This window comes from Mugil cephalus, chromosome 9, assembly GCF_022458985.1.
Source record: "Mugil cephalus isolate CIBA_MC_2020 chromosome 9, CIBA_Mcephalus_1.1, whole genome shotgun sequence".
NCBI lineage: Eukaryota > Metazoa > Chordata > Actinopteri > Mugiliformes > Mugilidae > Mugil > Mugil cephalus.
In genome coordinates this window covers 7,792,579-7,819,998 of record NC_061778.1, presented here as the reverse complement: position 1 = coordinate 7,819,998, position 27,420 = coordinate 7,792,579, and the positions used below count along the sequence as shown (strand labels likewise).

General features: G+C 41.6%; 2 protein-coding genes across 5 annotated transcripts; both read left to right on the top strand.

The window, feature by feature from the left end:
- The first annotated feature begins 504 nt into the window (after nucleotides 1-504).
- Nucleotides 505-16,122, top strand: LOC125013895 (integrin-linked protein kinase). Of its 2 annotated transcripts, none has more exons than XM_047594828.1 (13): nucleotides 505-655; nucleotides 1,713-1,954; nucleotides 9,733-9,898; nucleotides 10,745-10,840; nucleotides 10,934-11,030; nucleotides 11,135-11,218; nucleotides 11,421-11,506; nucleotides 11,600-11,709; nucleotides 11,907-12,034; nucleotides 12,234-12,355; nucleotides 12,447-12,546; nucleotides 14,524-14,654; nucleotides 14,768-16,122. In XM_047594828.1, the coding sequence occupies exons 2-13, from the start codon at nucleotides 1,866-1,868 to the stop codon at nucleotides 14,915-14,917; spliced, it is 1,359 nt and encodes a 452-aa protein (XP_047450784.1). In that variant the 5' UTR covers nucleotides 505-655; nucleotides 1,713-1,865; the 3' UTR covers nucleotides 14,918-16,122. The 2 variants fall into 2 exon arrangements, with proteins under 2 accessions (XP_047450784.1, XP_047450785.1); XM_047594829.1 differs by having other exon boundaries at nucleotides 537-604.
- A 1,383-nt stretch (nucleotides 16,123-17,505) lies between these two features.
- Nucleotides 17,506-26,797, top strand: apbb1 (amyloid beta (A4) precursor protein-binding, family B, member 1 (Fe65)). 3 transcript variants are annotated; one of them, XM_047593609.1, is made up of 15 exons: nucleotides 17,506-17,649; nucleotides 18,286-18,959; nucleotides 19,312-19,517; nucleotides 19,606-19,665; nucleotides 19,805-19,884; nucleotides 19,969-20,035; nucleotides 20,836-20,982; nucleotides 21,239-21,366; nucleotides 22,034-22,039; nucleotides 22,222-22,336; nucleotides 22,452-22,536; nucleotides 22,620-22,700; nucleotides 22,802-22,917; nucleotides 23,806-23,982; nucleotides 24,093-26,797. In XM_047593609.1, the coding sequence occupies exons 2-15, from the start codon at nucleotides 18,308-18,310 to the stop codon at nucleotides 24,246-24,248; spliced, it is 2,076 nt and encodes a 691-aa protein (XP_047449565.1). In that variant the 5' UTR covers nucleotides 17,506-17,649; nucleotides 18,286-18,307; the 3' UTR covers nucleotides 24,249-26,797. The 3 variants fall into 3 exon arrangements, with proteins under 3 accessions (XP_047449565.1, XP_047449567.1, XP_047449566.1); XM_047593610.1 differs by having other exon boundaries at nucleotides 17,517-17,649; nucleotides 18,291-18,959; XM_047593611.1 differs by lacking the exon at nucleotides 22,034-22,039.
- The last annotated feature ends 623 nt before the right edge of the window (nucleotides 26,798-27,420 follow it).

Genomic DNA, 27,420 nt, shown 5'->3' with positions numbered 1-27,420 from the left:
GAAATCACACTTATTTTTAATAATAAATGTCCAGTTGTTCATTGCATGTTTTGTAACAGTGCAATTCATTGAATATAAACACTTTCACAATGGAATTCTTTGCACTAAAACAGTGGAGCTTTGTTTTGTTTTTTTGTTTTTTTTGGAGTTGTGGTTATTTATATGTTAATATCCTATTGTGTCACTGGTCTGCACACCTTGAAATCAAATTGGGCTGTATGTATATGTTTAAAATGAGTTTGACACCCCTGTTTTATATTATTCTCATGTCTGTGCACAGCACTTTGGCCAACTGTGTTGTTTTTAAAATGCTTAATAAATAAAGATTGAATGAATGATTGATTGAAATACATCTGTGCGGTCGTTTAACGTGGTGTAAGGCCTAAGGTCTATGTTGCGTATTGTGTTGTATTGTGTTATAAATAAGTAAAATGTAATCATTAGTGGATACAAAAAACATGACCTGAGGGGGTGAATATTTAGTTTGTTGCAGTTCTCTCTGCGGCCTGTAGGGGGCGAGGCGCTCAATGTCCCTACAGCCATGTACGTAACGACGTACGGCTCAGAGGGTGTGGACGTCTCCCAGCACTCAGTCTAACTGGGGGTAATAACTTCTCTTCTAACGACATTACACCGCAACAGGCGAATATATCAGGTAGGTGTATCACGAGGGAGTCAAATTAAGTTGTACTTTGACTTGATTACAATGGAAAATTATGGTTTTTCAGGAAGTCATCAGTGAATCAGCGTCAACGGAGACAGTCTTGTTAGCATAAAGCTGCTAGCAGGCTAACCAGTGGAGGATGCTCCACACATGAGGAGCTAATCCACTCTTTTATGTTGTATCTAGTGTAATGAAAAGATCTGGGTGATGCTGCCACAGGCTGGAGGATGAGCCGGCTATCTTTGTGAGCTTTCCCCTCTCCTCTGTGTTAGCTATGTAGCAGTGCAGCTAAAGAGGCTGTTGTGAAGCCAGTGCACAATGAGTCGAGTCGCTACTTTGACACCAGCTTGTTGCAGGGTTTATGCGAAATAACTGCGAGAACTGTGGCTTAATGGCAGTGAAGTGCAGATTTCGACATTTGTTCCGTCATCGATGCTGGTTGTGTTTAGTCTAAACTGTTATCTAGCTGCCACATTAGTTTACCCTGTCTTCAGTGGTGTGTTGAAATTAAACTTTGTATTTAGGCAACAGATATTTGGTCCTAGTTTAGATGTAGTGTAAATATGAACTCATTCACGCTGCTTGCTCTGTGTTTGTGTAACGTGTACACACTTAAATGACTAAAATAATAACCCTCCACCATTTATCTGTTGGTTAAGTTCACTATTAATGCTTTGGTCTTAGTTTATTAAGACTGTTTTATGTAATCAATAGTTAATAATAACATAAAAACGTACAGTTTTGTGCCACGTAAGACAGAGAAACTCATACTTTTGACGGTTATATATGAATATGACTGTTGGTATAGTTTCTGTCAATCATCTGCAAATTAAGGAAGTGAATGTAACTCTAAATGTTTATCTGCCTGTGAGTCACGATGCTGTCTACTGCATACCCACCCAGTATTACTAACGTGGATAAGATTACCCAACACTGCTTCTCTGCTTTTGTATTTGAGGTTTAAACCAAACGATCAAAAGCTGCTTTAAAAAAATAAAAGAAGAGTTTTAACGGGGAAACTTCCCTTTTGTGTCTCTCTCCCTTTCAGGGTTGTGTGACCTTCACTGAGCCTCTGTGATTGCGTCCCTCGCTGTCCCGGATGAGGGACTGATGCTGCCTCTCTCCTCTGTCCCAGTTTAGTTTTGCATCTGCTCCCAGAGGTGCATTTTGAGAGACGAATAATAATTATAAAGCGGCAAAAATGGACGACATCTTCACGCAGTGCCGGGAGGGCAATGCGGTGGCGGTGCGCTTATGGTTGGACAATACAGAGAATGACCTCAATCAAGGGTGAGCCACGGTTTATTTTTGTCACGTATGTTTGTGTCGGCAGGATGTTACTGGCGTCCTGAATGAACAAATCACTTATCCAGCGATTCAAATAGAATTAAAAAATCTGTTGCACCCCTAAGCATGACAGACTCTGGCATGATCCCCAGTTCATCATAATAGTCAGTAATACTAACACACTAATTGTAGTTTAATTAGCTAGTTTTCTTTTTTTAAGTAAGTATCAAAAGAGGTTAATCAATCCCTTATGTCTTAGTCTTAAGCCAAAAACCATTTGGCGGAGTTGAATTTATGCTCACAAGACTTGCCACAGCATGAATTTGTGATGCCAGATGAAATGGATGAGACTCTCAAAGAAATATGCAGTGTCTTTTGCTTACTCTAAATGTTGCATTCTTTAACAAAGTCTCCGGGGGTGGCAGGGAGCCCGCCTTTTGAATCCCCAGTGATATTGTGGCCTAAAATTGAACCCATTTCCTTTTGCACACATGTTTATGTCCAGAGAATACCAGCAGAGTAATTCAAAAGCACCACGTTGGACAGGAAGCCTGCTGTGATCACACTGTTAGTCACGCTTAGAGCTGTTGCTACAGTTAAAATCTCCACAGATATATAAAAAAAAATAACTCTGGAGAAGATTTAGGGAAGTGCAGAATGTTCTGTAATTATGATTTATCTGCATATTAGTCATTAGGCATCGCAGCTTCTTCTTCTTTCTTCAACCGACTGTGTAAGGAAAAACTTGGCAGGACTTTGCATGACCACCCACAAATCTTGTATTTTGGATGTTTCTAGTCTAGATTTAGAGTACCGATATTTGTTTTCAGAGCAAACAAGGAAAGAATGAACTCATCCATTTAATTATGTTGACTGTGTGCCTTGAAGCTACTCCATTTTCTTTTGCCTCTTTTCTCTATATTTCAGTAACTTGTGATGTTGATGCATTTGCACAAGACATTGTTTCAAAATCAAACAGCATTTTTCCATTTAGTTGTATTTAAATATAGTTGCAGTAGTTGTAAACGACAAGTATAACACTAATAAGACAGGCTTTGAAACTGTTTTGTTGCTTGTAGAGAGACGGACTTATCTGAAGGAAACATTTTATGTTAATTGCTGTTATTAAATTAGAGTCTGTTTGTCTTTCAGAGATACAGATTTAGACATATGTTAATTATCATATTGTTTCAAAAATAGCTATTTAAATGATTAAAAAAATAGCCCTAAATAGACTTTCTTTCAGCTGTTTATCCTCCCTGACTTCCTGTTTACTTTTTTTTCCCTTTTATTTGTTTTTTTTTTGTGAGACAGAGTCTTAATACATTCATCCACACATGTGACTTGCCCATTAGCTGATTACATACCAAGTTCCCCTTTCCGGTTGACATATCCTCCCCCATTTGGGTGAAAACCTTATATTCTGTTTTTTTTTTTTTTTTCCCAAAAGAACCTCTCATTCGTCTTTATCTGTATTTTAGTAAACTCTGCTTAACTCTGCGCTATCAGATCCTCCCTGTAATATTTTCTGTGCTCCCAGATTACGCCGTGTTTACACTGATATAATCCCCTGACAAAGAGTAGTAGTGGAATGCTGAATTTCCTTACAAGGAGCAACACGCGGGCCTCAGGGAAGCCGTTTACCACCTACCAAACTTGACAGAGAGGGGAGGAGATCATTGTAGTGGGCAGGGCTGGGAGACACAGACAATCTTTGTGGCCAAATAGTGATTTTTTTTATTTTTTTTTTTAAAGAGGAATGCACAGTTAAGCGGCACACATTACCTCCCTCCTCCCCTCCTCCACTGATATGTTTCCGGTATTTTGTCTCCCAGTGGTATTAGATAGCTCCACTCATTTCCCCTCAATGCTTCCTCTAAGTTTAGGAGACATAATTGCAAAGTTTAAAACATAATCTCCTAAATATTTGCTGTATAATCCTCACCGCTGTCTCTGTACTAGCTGGGGCTACTCCCATCTTATATATACAGCTGTTCATGAGTTAACCTGTTTTTAGTCATTTTATCTTATTTATCTCAATGATATTTCAATCATATTGTCTATAAAACATAATAGAATAGTTTATAATGTCCAAACATCGAGTAAAAATCCAAGAGTTTCACTTTTTTGTCGCATTTTACACAACAAAAGTGACAAATCTTGTCCGTTAAATTACCGTTAAATGACTACTGGCCTCACTCCTAAAGTAATATACCCCAAAATAAATGCACATTATAAGACCTTTGTTCCTGAAAGTCCCCATCTTTACTTTATAGACGACTGATGTCTCTGCTCTTGTCTTGTGTTTGGACTTTAAATGTGTAATTATGACACATTTGTCTCGATTTAACTTCTCAGACGTGCATGGAAAACAAACTTTGTGCAGCATATGTGTGAACAAGAATTTGAGCAGAGCACATTCTTTCAGTTGTGATTGTGAACCATGGGTTGAGACTGCTTGTGTGGTTTGGAGCTAGATTTGCTCATTGAATGCAGACTTTTATAAGGTAACTTAGTGTCAGCCTGTTTCATGCTGGCAGTTGTCAGGCTGCTTGTTCAAGCAGGTAGGAATGAATTCAGCGCCCTCATAGATTATTAGGTTTGTTGGCTCACAAATTATATCAAAAACGATGTTGTGCAATCTTACATGATGGCTAAGGTTATCTTTCTACTGACCCACGATCTGATTAAGCCCTTTATAAGCCAACCACTGGATGGGTGTGACTTTGCAAACTTTATTGAAATGTTCTTTTGGGGGGTTGGTCGTCAGAAGGCTGGATAAGATTTTGATGTTGAGTTTGTTGTAGGGATGGCACCGTTAAGGTTTTATCTGATACTGGCACCAAACCGGTATTTTTGATATGATGCCGGTGCTTAAACGGGGCCCGAACTGGTGCTCAAAGAATCGGATATATACAAAATTAGTCCAAAACCAATGCATTTTTATTTTGAAGGCATTTTGTGACGTGCAGGTTGAACAGAATATTAATTTCATAATAAAATAACTATTATTATAATTAGGGGCTGGCGTGGGGTGTCGCAGGCTATCAAAGACGGTACATTTCTCAGGTTTGAAAAAAATGCTGTGCTACGTCAGATGTTTAATCAAATTTGCGGTGTTACCTCCCTTGCACAATATCGCCTTTGAGCGCTTGCTGTAGATTGCAGAGTCTGCATCTTTTCAGGTGAAGTACAGCCAAACCGTTTGTCATTATAACATTTTGAAGGTTCGCTTCCACCCACGCAGGTGAAGAACTGATGTAAAGTCACGTGTACTGTCGGCATGTTGACTTTTTTTTCTTCTTTGCACGATAAAGTTCTCTATAAAGTTCTTAGAGGAAAAAAAGAGCTGAATGGGGTGGCAATTAAAATATGACGCACTGAAATCTGTTGCTTTTCGGTCTGGTTACCACCGTAAGAGTCAGCGCTGGTTATCTTATATGTAACAGATCAGACAGTTAATTGAGGATTTGATTATAATATGATTGCTTGCTGAAGTCTCAGACGCACCAAATCGACATCATGAAACTACCTGGAACAAAATATAACTGTGATGTCTCATGTCAGACCAAAAAGCTGCGCATGAACACATCATAAAGACTAGATCCATTGGCCAGCTGTCACATACGATCTGATATTAAAGAAGTGTTCGTACCAGCAGCTGGCAGGTGTCTTTATCCATCATTTAAAAGGGGGAAGAGGAAGTGCTACAATTGGCTTACGGGATAGGTAGCTAAGAAGAGCTGTGTGTGCCCAACGAACCGGGCTCACTATTTCTCTTCTCACGCTGTGGTCCACTGAGCTAAACAGCCACTCATTTTGCTGCCGAATGACAACGATGCTCAGCAAACTATGACACACACTGTCGTCCTGTGTGTCTCTGTGTTTAGATGCAATCCTACATCAGTCCCTGTTTAGTCTGAAGCCATTGTCCAGACTTGATATTTCAAACAGAGCTTCACATGACCGACTAGTCAAGTAGTAAATTTAAGTCATTTTTTTTATTTGTTCGTGAAAATGTTGACAACAAATAGATTGTGGATCCCTGTCGGCTGTATCAGATGACCTGCATCCATTAAGCTGTCATTAGATGACAGAATGAATAAGAAAAATCATTTGTTTATTCTGCTGGTTACGTGTAAATTCGTTTTCCCTCTGCTGAGGCCTGTTATCCGACCTGGTGGGATGTCGGCGCAGAGACATACAGGGTGCAGACAGGCCTCTTCCTCTGGCTCTTCAGTCTGCCAAGCTGAGCTCTGCTGGCAGGTGGAAGTGCCTGAAATAAATTACCACAGTCAGTGCGGTAGGGGTGAGCCGGAGAAAAACCCTGGCACTCAAGGGCCTCTGGGTTTGGTGGATGAAGTTAGCTTAAAGGGAAAATCCATCCTATATTAAGTGCACAAGATAGAAATACACACATACACAAGGGGGCCGAGCCTCGCTACTCTCCCAAGTACATTTTCAATTCTCAAGTTTTATGAGGATTTGAGCCTTTTTATGCTTGTTTTTCAGTAAATAATTATTTGAATGATATAATTTTCTTATTTTAACAGAACTTCAGATTAAGCGCTTCAGCTCGTCTTTGGTATCGATTGGTAAACAAAGCCGATACATGAGAATGATTGATCAGTCATTTGCTGTGCGAGCCGAGTGCTTCTGCAAAATAAGTTAGTATGTGATTTCAAAATTAACAAGAGCTGTTGAGCTACGTTTCATTTTCTATTTCTAGTAACATTTGTCACACCGTGTCTAATTTAATTGTTTTATGGTGTTAGACACAAAGACACTGAACAAATATCTTTTATGGCTTTAGAGTCAGTTCGAATATTTTACCTTGCTGTAGTGAATTGCTGTAACCAATGATTATTTTTGTAATTTTTTGTCAGATTAGTTTAATAATGGACTAAGCACTTGGTAAAAAAAAATATTCCTAAAGTTGCATGCTCAAATGTTTTATTTTTTTAATCTCCAACTGAGGGATGAATTAAAGGATTATCGTATCGTATCGTATCGTACTGTATCTTATTGTATCGTATCGTATCGTATCATATCGGTACATAATCGTCCCAAGCCAGTTCAGACAGCACTAATTAAAATAACCATTCCAAAACAAGTCTAGATTATGTAATAACTGTGTTCTCTGCAGCAACTTTGCTATAGTGGTGAGTCTAAGATGCATTGAGCCAGAGCTGAAGAGGTGGGGGGGCAGCTAGGAGTATGGTGGAGGCTGTGGCAGGAAAACTGAGGAAGCATCCAAGAAAAGTTTCTGGTATTTATATTAAAAAAGAAGCTGAGCTCTGAGAAAGGATTCAGACAAAAACTAATTAGCTTAGGAGGTGAATTTACGTAGAAATAACTATCACTTGTTTTTCACACACAGCTTTATTTGGGAGGAGCGCAGCCCTGAGGAGGCAAAAGCTCTTCAACTGTGTGTTTAAGGGATCGATCAGCTGTCATCTATCATCAGCTGATTGTCTCTACTGCAAACAGTGAGTCTAACATCCAACAGAGCGGGATGGAGATTCTGTTTACCGTGTTTGCTTCTAAATAATAAAGCCATTAACTTCATAACTGCTTCCCTCAAACCGACTCAAGCTTAGCAGTGAAAGCCAGTAAAACCCTAGAAGTGAGTCCGTGGGGAACCTTCCTCTCATAAACTTGGGCTAATTAGTTTTTAGGATTTGGCCTTTTGGTCTGAGAGGAAATTGCGCTCTGAGCAGAGCCGGCATGACGACGCTTGGTCGCACAGATAAATGTGTGTTGTCGGACTGAGGGTCTCTGTGAGGCGCTTTCTGCTGTTTGGAGCCGAGCTGTGAAAGATGTGTGAGTTGATGGAGTGGGCGTGGGGGTGTTGGGAGCCGAGGGTTCAAATTCCTGCAGATTAATAATACTCCCTCAGTTCTCAGTTCCTATTATTATGCCGTGTGCCCACTCGTAATTTCAGAACAAGTGCGCAACTTTATTACGAGGAGGATTGTTGGTGCAGGCAGTGAGGCTCACACGCAGTAGGAAAAGTCGAATATGTAATGAGCGCTGCAGTTTTGGAGCCAACAAAGCGATTCTGCAGAGAGAGAGAGAGAGAGAGAGCGTCATTAGAAAAGAGGATGTGACCACAACGAGGCACGGTAAAGACGCTCGACAGCTCGACACCCCTGAAGGAAGTCTCTCTGTCACTCAGCTCTTCCTGTGTCTTAATCTCTCTGCCCTTATCTTTTCCACGGAGGAGGCACTCCATCACTCTCCGAGGCCGTCGTCCTACATGTGTCGCTGCCAGTTTCGCCCGGACTCACAGGAATGATGAGTGCCAGCCGTCGATTAGCTGCCGCCTCTGCCCGAACTCCTCGCATCAACTTCCTTTTCACAAGGAGGAAAATGTCAGAAGTAACAAATGAAACAAATGCCTCATTATTCACAGCGTCGTGGCTCGACGTGGCCTGAAGATGCGCTCAGCTGCCAATAATTGCAGGATATTCAGCTTGCATGAAGGTTTTATTATTGGCTCTGAAGAATACATTAAAAGGGTTAAGTTTTACCTAAAGATAGCAGTGATATTAAACAAAAGTTAAGACTTAAGAAGGATGTTGTTTATTATATTTGGTCATTAATCAGCATAAATAGTGTGGATATAGTTTGAGCTGACTGTAACTAGACATGCAGCTGTATTATTTACATTCAAAAGGCTGCTTACACCCAGTGAGAGCATGATATTAAACCAACGTCCTTTAGATTAATAAGTATGAGTATACAACGACTATACTGTCCTCACACTGATGTCTTATTGTTTTGAGGTCAGAAAGACTTCTCTGGATCTTTTTTGTGTAGTTGCTCACACATTGTGGCTGCAGTGATGGGAAGTTTCATTTGTAGAAGTGTGCAACTTACTGGTCCTTTTCACAATTTTATTATCCAAGTTTAGAAACAGATAATGGTTTAACTGATGAATATTTAAATTTAATTCTTTTACCACTTTTTTCAGCTTTTTTTTCCCCCATTTTGACTGTGTTACAGATGGTGGCATGAATTTCTGCAGGAGCTCTTTTCTTTAGTCAAATTTTTAAAATGCAGTGTCTTTACTCTCACATTTCTCACATGTGATGCATTTTGCACCCACTGGACACGTTTGTCGCAAAAATGTACACGTACACAAAGCCGTGAAATCTTAATGTGGGCGGCAGCAGCTCAGGAGTTAGGGCGTCAACTAACCGAAAGGTTGGCGGTTCGATTCCGCCCCGTCTCTAGTCCGTCCGTTGGGCGAGACCCTTAACCCACCTGCCCCCGGGTGTGTGACTGCGCGTGATGTTGGTGGTGGTCGAAAAGAGGCCATAGACGCACGTTGGCAGCCGCATTTCCGTCAGCCTGCCCCAGGGCAGCTGTGAATACTGAGGTAGTTCACCACCACCAGGGTGTGACTGTGTGAGCGAATGAGTAATGCAGACAATTGTAAGCACTTTGAGCATCTAAAAATGAAAAGCGCCGTATAAAACCAATGCATTATTATTATTATCATAAAATTCTGCAAAATATTGATGTAACGAGGATACTGGTATTTAAAGAGTTACAATCCTGAAATTATATTTAAGGGTTAATAGTTTTCTGTTAGGGCTTATTTGTTGATATTGTTATTGTCAAAGCAGTAACACAACCAGAGTCTCGGTCTGATGCAACAGAGTTATTAATATTTACATCTAAAACTTTAATAGCTAGGTGTAGTTTCCCTTCAGTCCTTGCTGCGCTGAATGATTTCATGCAAACTAAATGTGAATGCTCCCGTGTCGCTGCAGAGACGACCACGGCTTCAGCCCTCTCCACTGGGCGTGCAGGGAGGGTCGCTCCAGCGTGGTGGACATGCTCATCATGAGAGGAGCTCGCATCAACGTCATGAACCGGGGAGACGACACGCCTCTGCACCTGGCTGCCAGCCACGGACACCGGGAAATCGTGGGAAAGGTGGGGTTCGTGTAAACACGGGGGCTCGGTGACACTGGAAAAGGTTCCTTCCTGTATATCAACAGTAAAACTGACACTATGAAATGGTCCAGTTATGGTCTCTCAGCTATTAGAAAGGTCTTATTTTACCCAGTGATAGACATGTTGTGGTGTCAGGTTTATCACGTTGCATTTGCTTCATAAACACAGGATATTGTGAAACGTGACGTGAAGTCATCTGCACAGCAATATTAAAAAGGTCTTGTCTGTTCTTGCAGTCCCTCCATCAGCAACTAAAGTACGATTACAAAATCTGCTCACTGCCTCATTGGTTTATGGAAGAACAGTCATTATTCTGGGTTTATTTGTCACCAAAATAACTTGAAATAATTAACTATTTAAGGATACTACTTGTGTGCATCAGTAGTTAAATGGTGCACCATGTAAAACTGCAGCAAATTTGAAAGACATGTCATATACTTGCATGTCTGTAATCAGCTGGTGTACATGTTTGTGAAGCAGTTCAGGTTTGTCCAACAGAAAAAAACATAAAGTCACCAATTAAGTAAAATGATTTATTGACAGTGTGATAGTTTGTCCATGAAAGAAATATAAAGATAGACCTCTTGTCATAACACGAGGCTTCTGCTGCAGGGTGTCTGATTTAGAATAGCTGCCAGGCAACTATTGAGTTTAATATTAGGCATGTCTTAGTTCCTCTGGTATGTGTCCACAGGCGATACAACCCTCCACATTTTCTTTCTTGTCAGCATTAACACTCATCTCTGTGTACATCCCAAACAACATCTGACCTGCTTTGCATATAATCCTTTGCTTCTTTGTTTTTTTTTTTTATTTTTTTTATAGCTGATCCAGTGCAAAGCAGACACAAATGCAGCCAATGAACATGGGAACACGCCACTGCATTATGCCTGCTTCTGGGGCCAAGACCAAGTGGCTGAGGTTAGTGCGCCCCCTGGTGGCGGTAAAGCTTTTTTTTTTTTTTTTTTTTAAATAGTTGCAACATTTCCTTTCGTTCTTTCTTTTTTCCCTCAGGACCTTGTGATTAATGGGGCTCAGGTGAGCATCTGTAACAAATATGGGGAAACTCCCATGGACAAAGCCAAACCTCATCTGCGTGAATTCCTCAAAGGTGCGTGTTAAGCCGATCGTTTCCTCTGCATCATACGGATCTCGCACTCCTCCTTTCTGTTTTGCTGCTTTGCGTTAATAAGCTTTAATTTCTCCCCCATCCAGAAAAGGCTGAGAAACTGGGACAGAATTTGACTAAAATTCCCTTCAAGGACACGTTCTGGAAAGGCACCACCAGAACCAGACCTCGTGAGTCTCAACAACACATAAAACTAATAATTAACTGACCAGTTTCCATCCGTGTGAAAGGGAAAATGCATGAAACGAAAAAAATGTTCCATGCTGACCTCTTAACTAGGTTTTAAATGTTCACTGCTTTTCCCTCTGTGTAAATTTAATTAGGTGAGTTTTGTCTGAGCTTTAACTTTCCACTTACATCTTGTCCTTTTAGGTAATGGCACTTTGAACAAACACGCAGGCATCGACTACAAACAGCTTTCTCTTATCACTAAAATAAATGAAAACCAGTCCGGAGAGGTACTTTATTTTCCTATTTTATATGATTGTGCTTCATATTAATGCTATTCATGAATTCCTTCTATAATTTCTGTGTTCATTTCTCATCCATAGTTGTGGCAGGGGCGCTGGCAAGGAAATGAAATTGTCATTAAGGTGCTTAAAGTTCGTGACTGGACCACTAGGAAAAGCAGAGACTTCAACGAGGAGTATCCCAAGCTCAGGTTATTATTCATCCGCTGACTTCCTCTCTGCTGTTGTGGTCACTCATTTGTCTGTTTGCATTACGTATTATTTATTTCGGGGGAGTTGCATCTCACACAAGTCGCCTGTTTACGTGAAATCCTCTGTGGGTTTTTTGTCTGTCTGTCTGTCTGTCTGTCTCTCTCCCCCCGTCCTTCCCTCTTGGGCTTCATCCCAGGATATTTTCCCACCCGAATGTCCTACCCATGTTGGGAGCATGCCAGTCTCCTCCCGCCCCCCACCCCATCATCATCACACACTGGATGCCTTATGGCTCCCTCTACAACGTGCTGCATGAAGGCACCAGTGAGTATCTCTACTCCGGTCACAAAGTCCGCGCTCGTCACCGACTTTGGTGGCTTGCTGGGATTTGTGATCCAAGCATTTGTCATTATGTTACCGTCTTTTTTTCATGCGGCAGCAATTTCACTGTCGTCCTGTTTTGTGGTGAAAGGGCTGTTATTAAATTAAAGCTGTTATTAATTGTTCCTCGTGCTGCTGTCAGACTTTGTGGTGGACCAGATGCAGGCGGTCAAATTTGCTCTCGACATCGCTTGTGGAATGGCCTTCTTGCACACACTTGAACCCATGATCCCACGCCATTATCTCAACAGCAAGAGTGTCGTGGTGAGTGACTCACCAAAGGAAATTGTGTTGCCTAATAAAAAGTGTTCCGCCGTGCAATTTGAAGTTACGGTCAATGATCTCGTTTCCACAGATCGATGAAGACATGACGGCGAGGATCAGCATGGCCGACGTCAAGTTCTCCTTCCAGTGTCCGGGCAGGATGTACTCGCCGGCGTGGGTAGCCCCCGAGGGTAGGCATCACTCACACAGCACAGATCTAAGCGGACGGCTGAAGCCACACGAGCTCCAGCATCAGTGATGGATGCAGGGAGCGCTGGACGGCCTCTGAGCCAAATCTAATCTGCAGCCGAGATTTCCCCGCGAGATACGGCGAAGGCCGAGCAGGTTGTAAACTGATTAAAGAATGTGAAAATAACCAAAGGGCCTCGCGGCGCAGATGCAAACAGTAACGACAATCCACTGAAAAGGGGGTTTACGGTTGCCATAGAAACAGCATCCATACGGTTTATGTATAGTGTGTTATGAACCACGAAATTGAGGGCGTGCGGAGGGTTGCTGTTGATGTGGCGCAAATGTACACAGGTAACACCGACACCACACAACAGATGGAAGGAGCGTGTGCGTACGCGCAAGTAAAACATGGAGTTTATATTTTAACAAAAGAGGCTGCATGTCCTTTATGATTCCCGAACAACGGCTCTGTGTTAAATGCATATGCTGCATTTTTTTATTTTGTAGAGTTACAAAACGTGATTGACAGCTTAAGCTACTGTGTTAGCTAAATTAACACAAACACCTACATAGACATTACAATCTGATTAACATCAGCTAATTACATCACGGTGCCTTAACACATACCTTGATACACTTTTTTGTAGAATAAACGTTTTCTTGCCTGTTTGCATTCGTCCTCTTTTACTGACTTTTTGGTAAAAAGGAGAAATGACCCAGGCTTTCTGTTTCTGTTCTATCTGTGGCCTGCTGTGTGTGTGTTTCTTATGCGAACCACAGCATATGGCATTTATTCTCCTCGTCTCTGCTGTGAAATGTGGTCTCCATAGCAACACGCAATATAGCCGCTACATCGCAGAGTAAAAGCTCACAGGACTTTATCATGGGAGGCGTGTTCATGAGGCGCTTCTCTTTAGTCGTACAGAGTCATTTCATTATGAGGCTTTGTGATACCCGAGAAATGTTTGTACGTGGCTCACGGTTAATTGGCATCCATGTAAAAATAGATGTATGAATGTTCAGCTGCACGTAATATATTTCAAGAAGGACAAATCACTTGAGGGTGACGAGCTAACAAGAGCTTGTGTGAGAAGCAACGACACGGAGCAGAGAACCAGGTGATAGATGAAGACAGGATATCCGGTGGTGGTGTAGGAGACAGGCTGATGGAGGCTTCAGTTGAGATGCCCTGGACAGCCAGGATGAGGTGGAGACGGGGAAGTGGAGGGTTACATGGCAGACTGCAGTGAATTTTAAAGAACGTGAGGATGTTTGGCTCATTGAACGAGAGCAGTGATGTTGAAATGAGCAAATTTGACATTGTAGGAAAGTGAATGAGCAGCAGAAAATAGTCTAAACTGACCAGAGACAGAACCTGGATAGGACTTCATCTCTAGTAATAGCTAAATTTATTTAAATAAAATACACTCACTTGCCACTTTATTAGATACACCTGTTCAGTTGCTTGTTAAGATAAATCATCCAATCACATGGCTGCACTTCAATGCATTTAGTCATGTAGAAGTGATCAAGGCAACTTGCTGAAGTTCACACCAAGCATCAGAATGAGGAAGAAAGTGGATTTAAGTGACTTTGAATGTGTTATGGGGCTGGTCTGAGTATTTCTTCTGAGTATTTTGCACTTCTTTATCTTTGCACATCTAAATTGTGCACTCGTAGTTGTAACTCAACACTCACTTCACTATCAGCTTCTCCTCCTCCACCACCAGCATGTCGACCCGGGGGCTTTCCTGTCCCGATATACCGACTTCATCTGGGACTTGGCTCAGTCCGCTTCTCCTTGGAGCCTCGCGCGCCAAAATATTTATTCTTGTTACTTGGACAAATTTTGCTCTTTACTGCCAAATGATCTCTCCAAATTGAACAAACAATGAAACAATTTTTGCCTAATGTAGAGTGAAGCTGTTGTATAGTTCACCGTGTAACCTTCACTTGTTCCTCTCTGCGTTGCCCAGCTCTGCAGAAGAAGCCAGAAGAGATCAACCGTCGGTCAGCAGACATGTGGAGCTTTGCCATCCTCCTGTGGGAGTTAGTGACCAGAGAAGTGCCGTTCGCTGACCTGTCCAACATGGAGATCGGCATGAAGGTAAGAAGGACAGCTTGCTCATTAGACAAGAAACTGAACGTCCACCGCCTGCAGGCAAGTCTCACAGTAGTAGTTTAATCAATGTAGTAATGTCTGTCTGTTTTGGATTTTAGATTGCCCTGGAGGGCTTGAGGCCAACCATCCCCCCTGGCATCTCCCCCCACATTTGCAAGCTCATGAAGATATGCATGAACGAAGACCCGGCAAAGAGGCCTAAATTTGACATGATTGTGCCAATTTTGGAAAAAATGCAGGATAAATGAAACCCCCCCCCCCCTCTCGTGCCCTCCATCACTGAACCGACTCCGGATATCTCACCCCCAGATTTGACCGATAATAGTACGGTGGTGTGGTGCTTACCAGTATTGCCTTAAACTCCGCTGCGTTCAATGTGTCACTGCCGCTTCTGCATCTCAGATAGGTCCAACAGCATTCACTTATTTTATATTTTCCTTTTTTCCCCCAATGTGATATCAAGTTTTTATTAATGATTCTGTCACTGATCTGCTGATACCGTCTCCACGGGAGCTTAGTATTTACTGTTCATCTTCTAAACTGTAATCATGTGGCTGAATAACCTGTGGAGGTCAGCATGACGGTCTGCTGGTAACAGAAGCTCCTGATAACGGTGGCTCATGATAAAAAGATATTAACCCGTAGCTTGCCTTGTGGGGAAAGGTTTGTTGTGAAGCCGGGCAAGCATGACTGACACCAAGCATTTAAACACGGAAAATAATAACACTTGAAAAGTGAATGAGCAGTGATGAAGATGAGCTTGGCCTATATTCAGCTTTGGTCCCAAACTCTGATCTTGGTACCATTTCAAACTTTTTTTCCCCCCTTTTTCTTGTGCAGCAAGTGAAATATTACAGTCAAAATGCATTGATTCTTGTTAATTATTTTAATATAATCAACTGTGTTACTCAAATGTGTACATTCAGTTTGTTTTGTAATATTGCTTTTGTTCTGATAGCCCTACTGGTGAACAAAAAGTCTCTGTCAAGATGTGTAAAAGTGTTTGCGTCTAACTCGAGTGTTATTTTCATGTTGAATACTAGAAATCTCCCATGTGTCCTGTTTCGCTTGTAGTGTCAGGAATGAACACTCCAACCAACCACACTGTCTTTTATTCTTGGATTGTTAAAATGAGTTGTTGAGGGAGGCTGTTCCAGATTTTATGGTCACATCAGAAGCTGCTGCCAACACAATTCGACTGGGACGTAAAGGGGTTGGACGTAACATCCTGCAATGTTTTTTTTTTCTTCTTTTTTTTAAATTGGTCCTCTGGATTGCTTCGGACTTTATACCAATCTCATGGGTTGTTTCCTCTACCTGCATCCGTTCTGTGCCTCCACCAGCTTGCTTGTTTGTGCCGAATCACAGGTTGAAGCCAAAATCAAGAATGACTTATACAAATGTATGTATTTATATATAAATATATTAAAAATAAAACATATGGATAACTTGAGTGAGTGTGCATTTGTTGTTGGGGGATCAGCATCAGGCTGTTGATGTTTACGCTAACGGCTCATTTTTACCTTGTGTGGACTAGACTCTGACAAATTACTTATCATAATAAAGGTGCAAACACGAATATAAATACTTATTATAAAAGAAGCTCATTATGCTTTTATATCTCAAATAAAAAAAATCCTATAATTATTATATATTCCTATCACCACGGCTTAATATTTCATGAATGCATATGTGTGCTTGTTTTTTATTCTGTTATTTACTTCTAAGTGAGTTTATGTTACTTATCACACAATAGTAATTTAATCTGAGACAAATGTTCGATGCACTGGTACTTTTAAATTATTTAACATCTCCAAATTCTAGTGGTTTAATAGTTTAAAACAATTGCATTACAAATGGCTAAATGCAGTTTTTCACTTAGTTTCTCACATTGGTTTAACACTTGTAAAACACATCTGGATTCATAAATGTCAGTTTGTCATGAAGTCAGATTCTATGAAGCGCAGAGGCAAAGTGAACTATGTTTTCATGACTGGACACAAACTAACATTTTGAAAGATTTCGCAAATGTAAAAAAGTTTTATACCCTACGATAACACTCTAGGGTTGAAATTTAGCGGGCTCTGTGGTGGGGGCAGAGTCCCTGACACCAGGGTCAGATGCAAAACCTTGAATAAAATCTGGTCCATCATAAACAAAGTCCACCAGTGCAGTCAGACAAGTACTGTTCTCCTGGCAACCACCAAACCCAGACTGGTCCATCAGACTGCCAGATGGATAAGTGGGATTTGTCACTCCAGAGGACGTCTCCGCTTTACATTACACTTGGTGATGTATAGTTTGGTTGCAGCTGTCCGGGCATGGAAACCCATTCCATGGAGCTCTTTATGCACTTTTCTTGAGATAATCTGAAGGCCACATGAAGTTTGGAGGAAAGTTGGTGACCCCTGTTCACTATGTGCCTCAGTACTGACTCCACTCTGTCATTTTAACCTGTTGCACAGGTGGCATTCATCCATGGTACCATGCGGAAATTCACTGAGCCCCACAAACCTAAGTTCCTAATTTTTTACACCTGTGGCCATGAAAATGACTGGAACACACGAATTCAATTATTTGAATGGGTACTTTAGGCGATAGATACAAGGTAGTGTATCTATCTATTAATAAAGGATGACTTTTTGTTGTCTTCTGGAGCAGAAATCAGTGCATCTCGTATTCAGACACTAGTATTTGATGTTGCATGCTGACTTTGGGGGATGAGAGATTGAAAATCAGCAGAACCGGATCAATAAAGCCAAAAACAGTCATAATATCTGACTTTTATTTCATTAAGGTCCTGTGAGAGGCAGCAGTCAGTGACGTAAATCCGTGACGCAGGTCCGTCCTCCATCACTGGCCGAGCCCACTGACTGAAAACACCACCTAGAAACCAAGCGAGCCCTCACGACTCCTGGAAATATGTAGTTAGCTCACACACTGCAGCATATTTCGACGACAGGTGGACTTGGAGGAGCTGGTGAGTAATAACAATTAACACACGCTTGATAAATCGGCGTTACTGCACTGGCTTTGATTTCCCCGTTTGGAGACGTTAGCTAAGCTAGGTTGCTAACCGAGAAGCTAAAGTTAGCCTGTAGCTAAGATGGTGATGGCGGATGGTGCCCGTTATTCTGCGGCGGTGGCATCTTGCTGAATATCGGTGTATTTTTAGGACGCAGCCTTCTAGAGTGCTTGGACTTGTTAAACAAACATATATCTGGCTCTGAAATAATGTCTTACGCTTGTGTTTGACTCTATGTTGAGCTCAGAGTTTGAGGGAAAAAAGGTCGTGTTGGCAAATGGGAGGTGAAGTCGTTGAAGTGCGTTTCGTATTCGTACAAAGAATCCTGCAGCGAAAGTCACACAGAGAATAGCGAACCCGGAACATACGAACGAGAAACGTACTTCATTATCTGCATCGAGACATAAGCAGTTTATTTAAAGACAATGTATTATTTATTGCTGCTTGTAACAACGCGATTACACTTTAATATATCTGTTTCAAGCAACCACTACACATTTTATCGAAGTCTACCGGGAAACTCTTGTCTTAGCCCCGTTAAAAGGCGCTAACATGCTAATGCTAATAAATCACTGCATCTTTCTCCACCAGAGCAGTTACATGGACGTTTACCATGGGTGGTAATGACGATGAAGCTATGACATACGTTGTGAATAAACAAAAGCAAGATGAAGAGCTTAAGAACAAGCTGAATGACGGCAGCCACTGGTGCGACCAGGAGTCCACTGGCAATAATGCCAAGTGGGTCAAAGAAGGCCGCAACCAGCTGCGGAAAGTAACAGAGAACCATCAGGAGCAGGACCACAACTGCAATATCAACCAGAATGGAAACGAGGAAGACTTCCCTCTCCAGAACACCACTCAGGACGAACAACAGGGAAATGAGGAGCAGATCAAGTCTCCCAAAAAAGCACTGACCCCTGGCCTCAGTCAGGAGGAGTCCAAGAACATCCTCAATGAGCCGCTCCTCATCGATACCCTGAAGCTGGAGTCGACAGACGAGAAAGAGAAGGAGAGAGAAGAGGGCGATAAAGAGAAGGAAAATAAATCAGAGGATGACGAGGAGACATCGGGTGACACCAGGGGGGAAAAGGTGGCAGAGGAACAGGGTAATGTGGAGTCCCAGAGAGAGGGCAGCAGCGTCGTGGGGAGAAATCCATGCCTCCTCTTTTCCAATCTGAACGGGACGCCAAGCGATGAAGAGTCCAGCTGGCCGGCCCTGTCCCAGGACAACACGACCGACAGCTCTCCAAATGGCAACAGAGGTAAAGAGACGCACACCGAGTTAATGCTTGAAGCACATCTTCAGATACAAAATAGAGGGAATTGTTAAAAGGGAAAATCAAAACATTGATTTATTTAATGAAGAAAATTGACAGCAGTCCAAGGTTAAATGTTATCTCCTTGTCAGGCGCCTTCCCTTATTATTTTAAGACCCCACTGTTTTATTATCGTCAGCATATATATATGCATTTTAAAGTATCCTTGTCTTGACTTTGTTTGTTCTTGCCTCTTTCTGCACAGTCAGCATGGACATTTTCTAAAGCCTGAGACTGAACATTTCCGGTTCATATTTTTATTTATTTTTTTCCTCTCCCTTTTCCCTCTGGCTTTCAGAGTCCTTCTGGGACTCCAGTGCTTTCGAGACAGACACAGACCTGCCATCAGGATGGATGAGGGTGCGAGATACGTCGGGCACATACTACTGGCACATCCCCACAGGCACCACCCAGTGGGAGCCTCCTTCACCCCTTGGTAAAGTTGGTGACTCCATGATGTCCTCCACCATGTCCCTGGAGACTACACCATGCGATGAACCTGAGGTGAAGGCTAATGGATGTTTTTTGCTTAAATAGAGACACTGAAATGTAGAACTCTAGTTAATGATTACTACTTTTTTATGTTTTCCAGGAATCTTGGGCTCAACTTTCCAGCACAGATGAAGCTGCTGGTGAAGGGGAACTGTGGAAGGTAAGTTATACTTCGGGTGTGTTTGATCATCTGTGTATTTAAGAGTCAATAGTTGGTTAACTATTAGCGTTAGGTTTAAATCCTTTACCAGGAAAATCTGAGCAAAGTTATAATTTTTAAGTCTGATGTGTGTTTTCAGGAGGAGGCAGAGGTTGCATCTGATCAAAGTTTGAAGGAGTTTGAAGGAGCAACTCTACGCTATGCATCTATCAACCTGAAGTATGTTGTGTTAAAGCTTTCTGACTAGTTTGTATTTCATAGTTTGTTTCTTGTCCTTTTGTAACCATTTTTTTTTCTTTGTAGTTACAATTGCTCCCAGTCGGAGGAAGAAGAGAAGCTCGCTCCACTCTGCACTGATTTAGAAACTAAGGTAAATGATTGTTTTCACTTGGATTTCTCCTGTATGCCGAGTCTAAATTATGGTTTCATGCTGATTAGGGACAACTAAACTGTTAATAGCGATGCTAAATAAAATTATCTGATAATGTGTCACGGTCATGGAATGTCAAATCTGCCAGAAAAGTAACAGAAGAAGTTATTTTTCACAACTTGGTTGAAGAACAATGAATTCATTCAGAAGCAGTGGGTGACCAATACGTACAGACATGTACACTTGTCGTTTCTGTCCTTTCCAGTTCCCATGTGGGACGTGCATTCGCACAAAGAATATCTTTATTCCAAGCAGAGAGATCAGATAAGGATCAAGTATTTACATGGTTATTATTAGCTAATAGTTTCCTATTAATTGGTCATCAAACGTTTAGATCTCTCAATTTTATTGAAAATTCCTTCTGATCGAAGCAGTTTGTTGTGATTGAGGCGGTTACGGGAGGCGAATAATAGTGTCCTTGTAAACATAACAGTAATAACTCTAAATATAGACCCACAAAGATGAATGACTTAGTAATTCTTCACTAACAGGCGCTTGGGATAAGTTCTTGCACGTGGTTCAGCGTATTGTCTCTGATAGTTTTTTACAGAGTTTTGAGGGCAAATGGTGACCTTTTTGCTTACATTTGCATGTTACTAGCTATTTGCATTTTCAGCAATGATGAGTGTAGAAGAAGGCAAAGTATGAGCACAACCCAACACACCTAAATGTTCCTTCCTGTCTTGATGTCATTGTTTGTGGTCCTGTTTTGTACTAACTTGCCACCCTTGTCGTGTCAGTGTTTTGCAGTGCGTTCCCTGGGCTGGGTAGAGATGTCCGAGGAGGACATGGCACCCGGCAAGAGCAGCGTTGCTGTCAACAACTGCATCAGGCAGCTGTCTTATCACAAACACAACCTTCATGACACTGCTGGCATCTGGGGAGAGGTCAGTGCTTACGCTTTCACAGTCATTTATGTAAGAGCTTTATATAATACCTTCTTTTCGATGGGTACATTTGAACTTGTTGTTCTTGTTTGGTGGCCAACCAGAATCATGCTCCCCCAGCCATTTAAAAAAAAACAAAAAAGAAAAGGATGTTTGACCAATATTCTTGATGACTCGTAGAATCCATAACCCACAAATGACTTTTGATAGGAAAGGTGATTGGCTGCTCATACTAAAAACCTGTTTGTTGTGACAGGGTAAAGACATGCTAATGGTGCTGGAGAATGACACGATGAACTTGATCGACCCTCTGGGACAGACTCTGCTTCACGCTCAGCCAATTGGCAGCATCCGTGTCTGGGGTGTTGGCAGAGACAATGGCAGGTCAGTATCCACAGTACAAGAACACAAAGAACCGCACTACTTATTTTACTACCCTCTTAATTTTGCTGAAACAAAGCACGCTTCAAAAGGTCAAATGAGATGGATTAATAAGGAGAAACTATTTGGGTTTTGAGTCAAGGTCAAAACACTTCAGTGTTTTGAGTCAAGGTCGATATTATCTCCAGATAATTTTCCTGTTCTTAAAGTACTTAATTTTAATGTCACATAAAGGAAATGATCTTTTCGTATCCCATCTTTATTTTACACTTTTATGTCATATTTATGTAGTTTTAGTGCTCAACAAAAGCACGTTCCTAGTAAGTTCACATAAATTAGTAATAAAAACTTCTCTAACTTATGAACCGGGTTTTGCTTGGAAAGGAGCTGTTAATTTTTCATTGAGTCAGCGTCTGGTAGATATCCTTTGTGACTTTTCTAGGGCAACGGCTTTGTTTCTCATTTTTAATATTCTGCCTTTAATTTGTTGAGTCTCACATTTATTGGGAGACTAATCTCATCGCCTGATTTTTTTTTTTACTGGATGCTGCTGCCCTCTGCTGGATCGTTATTAACATTACACACAAATTAACGGCTGTTTCTGCCTCCTCTCTGTCTAACTTCTAACAATTGTGTTTTTCCTTTCATGCTGCATTTCCGCCATGAACAGGGAAAGGTATACATTAATGATTACTCTCTTAAAAGTTGTGTGACATGATTACTTGTGCTCTTGTCGTTTCCAGTGTAGATGTGAGTCTGTGCTTCGTGTATATGTTTGTTCCAGCTATCTCACACCTCTATTTTGTATTGATGGCTGAATGTGCGAGTGTGACCTTTTCCGTCTCACTTCACCTGCAGGGATTTTGCTTATGTGGCTCGAGACAACCTGACCCAAGTTCTGAAGTGTCATGTTTTCCGCTGCGACTCTCCCGCCAAGAACATCGCCACCAGCCTGCATGAGATGTGCTCAAAGGTCAGCCCTCACCGGATTTAATTTAGCTTCATTATGAATTCAGTGCAGCGTCTCGGTTCATATTCAGCTGCGAGTTTCTTGCTTGAGTTTCGCCTGTTTTCTAATTTAACTTTAGATAATGATGGAGAGAAAGGCGACCAAGCCGGGGGTGAGCAGACTCAACTCTGACCCAAGCAAACCTGGGGTCATCCCCGTTGAAGGTAAATTAAAAGGAGACGGTTTGAATATGCTCACAGTTTAAAGTGGGAAACGGATCACGTAATATTTCCTTCTTTCTCAACAGAGTTTCCTGCTCCGAAAAACGAACTCTTCCAGCACTTCCAGGTCTATTACCTTGGCTGCGAGGCTGTGGCGAGGCCAGTTGGTAAGAAAACACTTGATAATAATGAAACGTTTGTGCTTTAAAACTCATAGTTTGTGGTAATGACTAAGTAGTTAATGCATCATGTGTTGTGTTTGTGTCAGGTATGGATATAATCAATGACACACTAGAGGCGGCCGTGAATGGCAGAGATAAAAATCAGTGGATTCCCGTCTCTGTGAACGTCGCACCGGCCACGCTCACCATACTTTCAAGTCAGGTAAAAGAAAACAAACTCAACATTTAACATTAAAACCTGGGGTTGCATGTTTGCAATATGTTTCAGTATAAAAGTGGCTAGTGGCACGGATCATCTATAACATTATGACCACGTAAAGGTAAAGTGAATAACTCTGATTATCTTACTCTCACGGCGCCTGTCAGTGGTTGGGATATATTAGGCCGCACGTGAGCATTTTGTCCTAGAAGCTGATGCTAGATGCAGGCGATATGAGCACGTGGAAGGATTTGAGTGACTGAGAAAGGCCAGATTTTAATTGCTGGATGACTGAGGCAGAGCATCTCCAGAAATGGAATTCTACAACGAATTTATGTTGGCACTCAAAACAGATATGTCCAAACACAACATTCATCTTCAGGTGACAATAAAACAAACAAGTATAACAAGTGACTAAAGTATTAAAAGTGTAAAAAGTTAAGTTGAGCACTTTATGAGGTAAAATTACCCTTACCCTACAACTTGCAGGTCTTAAATCCTTTGTACTTCACAGTTTTATATTTACACAATCAAAGCTGAGTGACACACACCAAACAGCCATAACATTACGACCTGCGTAAGTCTCCCTTTTGCCACCAAAACAATCCTGACCCAGCAACGCATGGACTCCACTCGTCTTCTGAAGGTGTCGCTGTAGCATCTGGCACTAAGACATGATCAGCAGATCCTTGTTGTCAATTTAAGGATATTCGAAGATCTAGTTTGAGTTTAATTTAATCTCACAATAACAAATTCACCTTTCTTTTTGTAAGAACAGAATAATTCTCTACTTTAAATTATTGTAATTCACCATTAACACATACAAAATGGACAGTGAGAGGGAATATCGTAAACATAAAACGTTTTTCCTGTGTACATTTCTGCCTCCAGGATGAGGAGGTGCTGTCTGAGTGCAGGGTGCGTTTCCTGTCTTTCATGGGCGTGGGGAAGGACGTCCACACCTTCGCTTTCATCATGGCCGAAGGTCCCCGAGAATTCACCTGCCACATGTTCTGGTGCGAACCCAACGCTGCCAGTCTGAGCGAGGCGGTGCAGGCGGCCTGCATGGTGAGTCAAACTCCCACACCCCGGCAGACGGATTACATGTGGTGAACGCAGCGTTACGTCTAGCGACTGCTAAACACCACTCACACTCTGTGTGTGTTTCCTTTCCACAGCTTCGCTACCAGAAATGTTTGGATGCACGTCCGCCCAGTCTGGCCTCCTGCCTGCCCACTCCTCCCGCCGACTCCGTGGCTCGACGTGTCAAGAAAGGGGTGCAGAGTCTCCTGGGGAGCTTTAAGAGCTACAGGTCAGGTTCTCAATCCCCTTGAGTCGGAGCGAAGATGATTCACAGTCCATTTAACACCCAAGTCCATCACCACAGCCCCTTCTCACTCTCGCGTATCCTCCTCTCATCCTTCTGCCACAGTTTTTCGCCTTATGACCGTTTCACTTGTCTAGTCGCTAGTCTAGTGCGTGGAGTAGTTTGTGGGGAAAAGTGTGCGTCTGAAAAGATTTACTCTTACTTTATAACAAGGATTTTAAACTCTCGCCTCCGAACAGATGAACCCCCGGCATCAAATGTCTCCTTTGCTGGGATTCCTTCTGTGAGTCTTTTACTATTTTTGTGTTTTAACAGAAACAACGCTATGAATGTTGGACATGGATGTAATTTATAGTTTACATGCAGGCGCTAGAATTTGCTTGAATAGACTCCTTCGCAGAAATGCTCTCATCTCCTCCTCAGTGCAATGACTCCTCTCTTTTCTACTGTTTTAAGAATCGTACTGTAACGCAGTCGTCATTAGTTGGTGTCAATGATCCTTATACACTCTTTTTAAAAACATCACTACACCTCTCTCTCTCTCTCTCTCTCTCTCTCTCTGCCAGGGCTGGGTGTCACTACATATTTCATGAACTGTTTCTATTTCGATTCACAATGTCGATTCATTTAGAGATATTTCAGATTCCTGAAAGCTAGTGTTGTCATTGGTTTCACTGCCAGGTCTAGTTGCATGTGGCTTTGCTTTTTTTTTTTCCATGATTTTTATATCCAAAGTGCTCCCACACATCAGCTTTCAGGGCTCAGAGCTACAGCCTCCGTCATGTTGTGGATCTTCCTCACAACATTTCTCATGGACTCATTTCTAACTAGAGGAAGCAGGAAATGGCATATATTAAAATAAAAATATATGGGATCTTTCAAATGAAGACCAATTTGAATGAGAAAATCTATTTTTTTTGTTTTTATACCCAGCCCTAATCTCCACCATGTTAGATTGTAGTTCTGTCCCCGACGCTCCCAAACAATGTATTTTAGTCTTCCAAAGAACTGTATGGTCATCTGTCACATAGTGAGCAACCACTGATTTGAGTGTTTCTCATTCATCCTGCATGAACATTTGCAAGTTCAGTGCTAGTGTGCAATAATCAGATGTTCCAGTATGGTGTGGTGACAAGGTGGCTGCCGCGTGGTTACTCGTCCACTTCAGTGCGTCTGAATAGATCTGAGTGTGAGGCTAATGGAACGACACAGCCATGCTGAAAATCATTATCTAGTGATATAGATAATAGTAGTAATAATAAAAAATAAATAAATAAGAATGACAAACTCTGGGTTTTCTCACAGCCATTTGCCGCCACCGCCAACGACCACTCAATAGTACTGTAGAAACTCACCACAAGCTGCATGTTTTGATAGCTTAGAGTTACCGCTGCTCGCAGCATCAATGTATCCTGTAAATTCTTTCTGTGTTTCCGTAGACGGTAAGAGGAGGCTGGAGTTGATGTGTTGTTTTGTGTTACATAGGCATGTCACTCTAGTTAGTGTCAGTGTTTCTCATAAGCTAGCAGTAGAGAGTTAGACTTCCTGTCAGTTCCTTCACGCTGTAAACGATGCGAGCAGGTCGCTGTCTCTATTTACAGTTTGTGCAAATGGAAAAAACTGAGAGACGATTTCTCCCGTGGTTTTTATTTTTATTCTTTCCTTGGCCACATTTTTTGACTATTTGCGTGTGCGTGCGTGTGTGTGCCGCTCCGATTAATGTATTTTTTATTGAATCCACACACTACAATGTACACAGTCGAGATGATTTTCACATTTAGCGCGTTAGCTTTAGTTTTTATAAAGTACACACTAATTAACCGAGGTGTATTTTATCTCTGTGTGTCTGTCAGTGATCAATACTGTATGTAGCACAATAGTAATAGTCATCTCTAATGTAAAAGATGCAGTTTGTAAGATGTCTTGGTAAATTTGATCAGGAACAAAAGGCAGGAAATCAAATCTTGTATAAAAAAATCTTATATTTGTTTTCGATGAAGAAATATATTTTATGGAACATTCATTTTTAAACACCCTGTCATCTACAGCAAGCCATTTTTTACATAATATTAATCATCTCGCCTCGTCGCCATCGGCTTTCTATTGCTTAAGAAGCTTTGTCATTTCCTCATAATTAAAAGTCAAATAAGCTGTATATTTGAAACCTAAAAATTTGGCTTGGACGAGTGTGACTCAACAGAGACTCGTCTCCAAATGTAAAGCTCATCCAATTAAAGCAAATCTCAGTGATGAACAGGTTTACGTGAAGCCGCGACGCCAAATCTCTTACCAACTGCTTCTTTATATGTATGTAATATATAACACTAATGGAAAGTAGGTTACTTGGACTCATATTACTGCCTTGTCACTCATGTGTCACTTGGAATTATTGTGCTTTCTCCTCCTTCAAAGATTTCTGTGTCAGTGGCAACACTAAAGCCAGACGAGTGAACGAACATTAGCAGATTAATTTATTTCTGTTCATGTAAATTAGGTGTATAAAATGTAATGTATATAAAAGTCACTGCACAATAAATGTGGACATATCATAACTGATTACGTTGTGGGCTTTTAATATTTGTAGTTGTTGTGGGAAGCCGAGTGGCTCCTGAGAGATCTGTTTTCTGGGTTTTATTTCTATTTTTTTTTATTAAAATATAAAAGAAGCCACACGCAACCCGTCTGACCACAGAAGAGTCACCTGCCCGCTTCAGGTCTGCACTGCTGCCCCCACCTGGTGAGTTCAAAAGGACAGAATGGGCTGCTTTTTGTTTCCTGAAGAGATGGCACTGGAGATGAAAAGGCGCACATCAAGCGGAAGCCACGGCGCACACACACACACACACACTGGTAATAATACGTGCACTGCCCTGCCAGCGGGTTCCTGGAGCACTCGTGCAGATCAAGGCCCGGGCTGTAATCACTTCCTTTTGAAGGGGTGGACACGGACCCCAGTGTGAGGTGACTGATTGACTCTTGTTTGTATGGATTAAATATATCAAAGAGACGGCAGCCAGTTTCTGTCCGGTTGCGCTGTGGGCTGCACGTTTCAGTGGTGTACCTTTACAAACAACCGCTCACGCAACAGGACTCAACCTGGTGACCATGGAGCACATGGATTTTTATTTATTTATTTATTTTTTTTACCATTTCTTCAAAGCTCTTGCTGCTTTATCCAC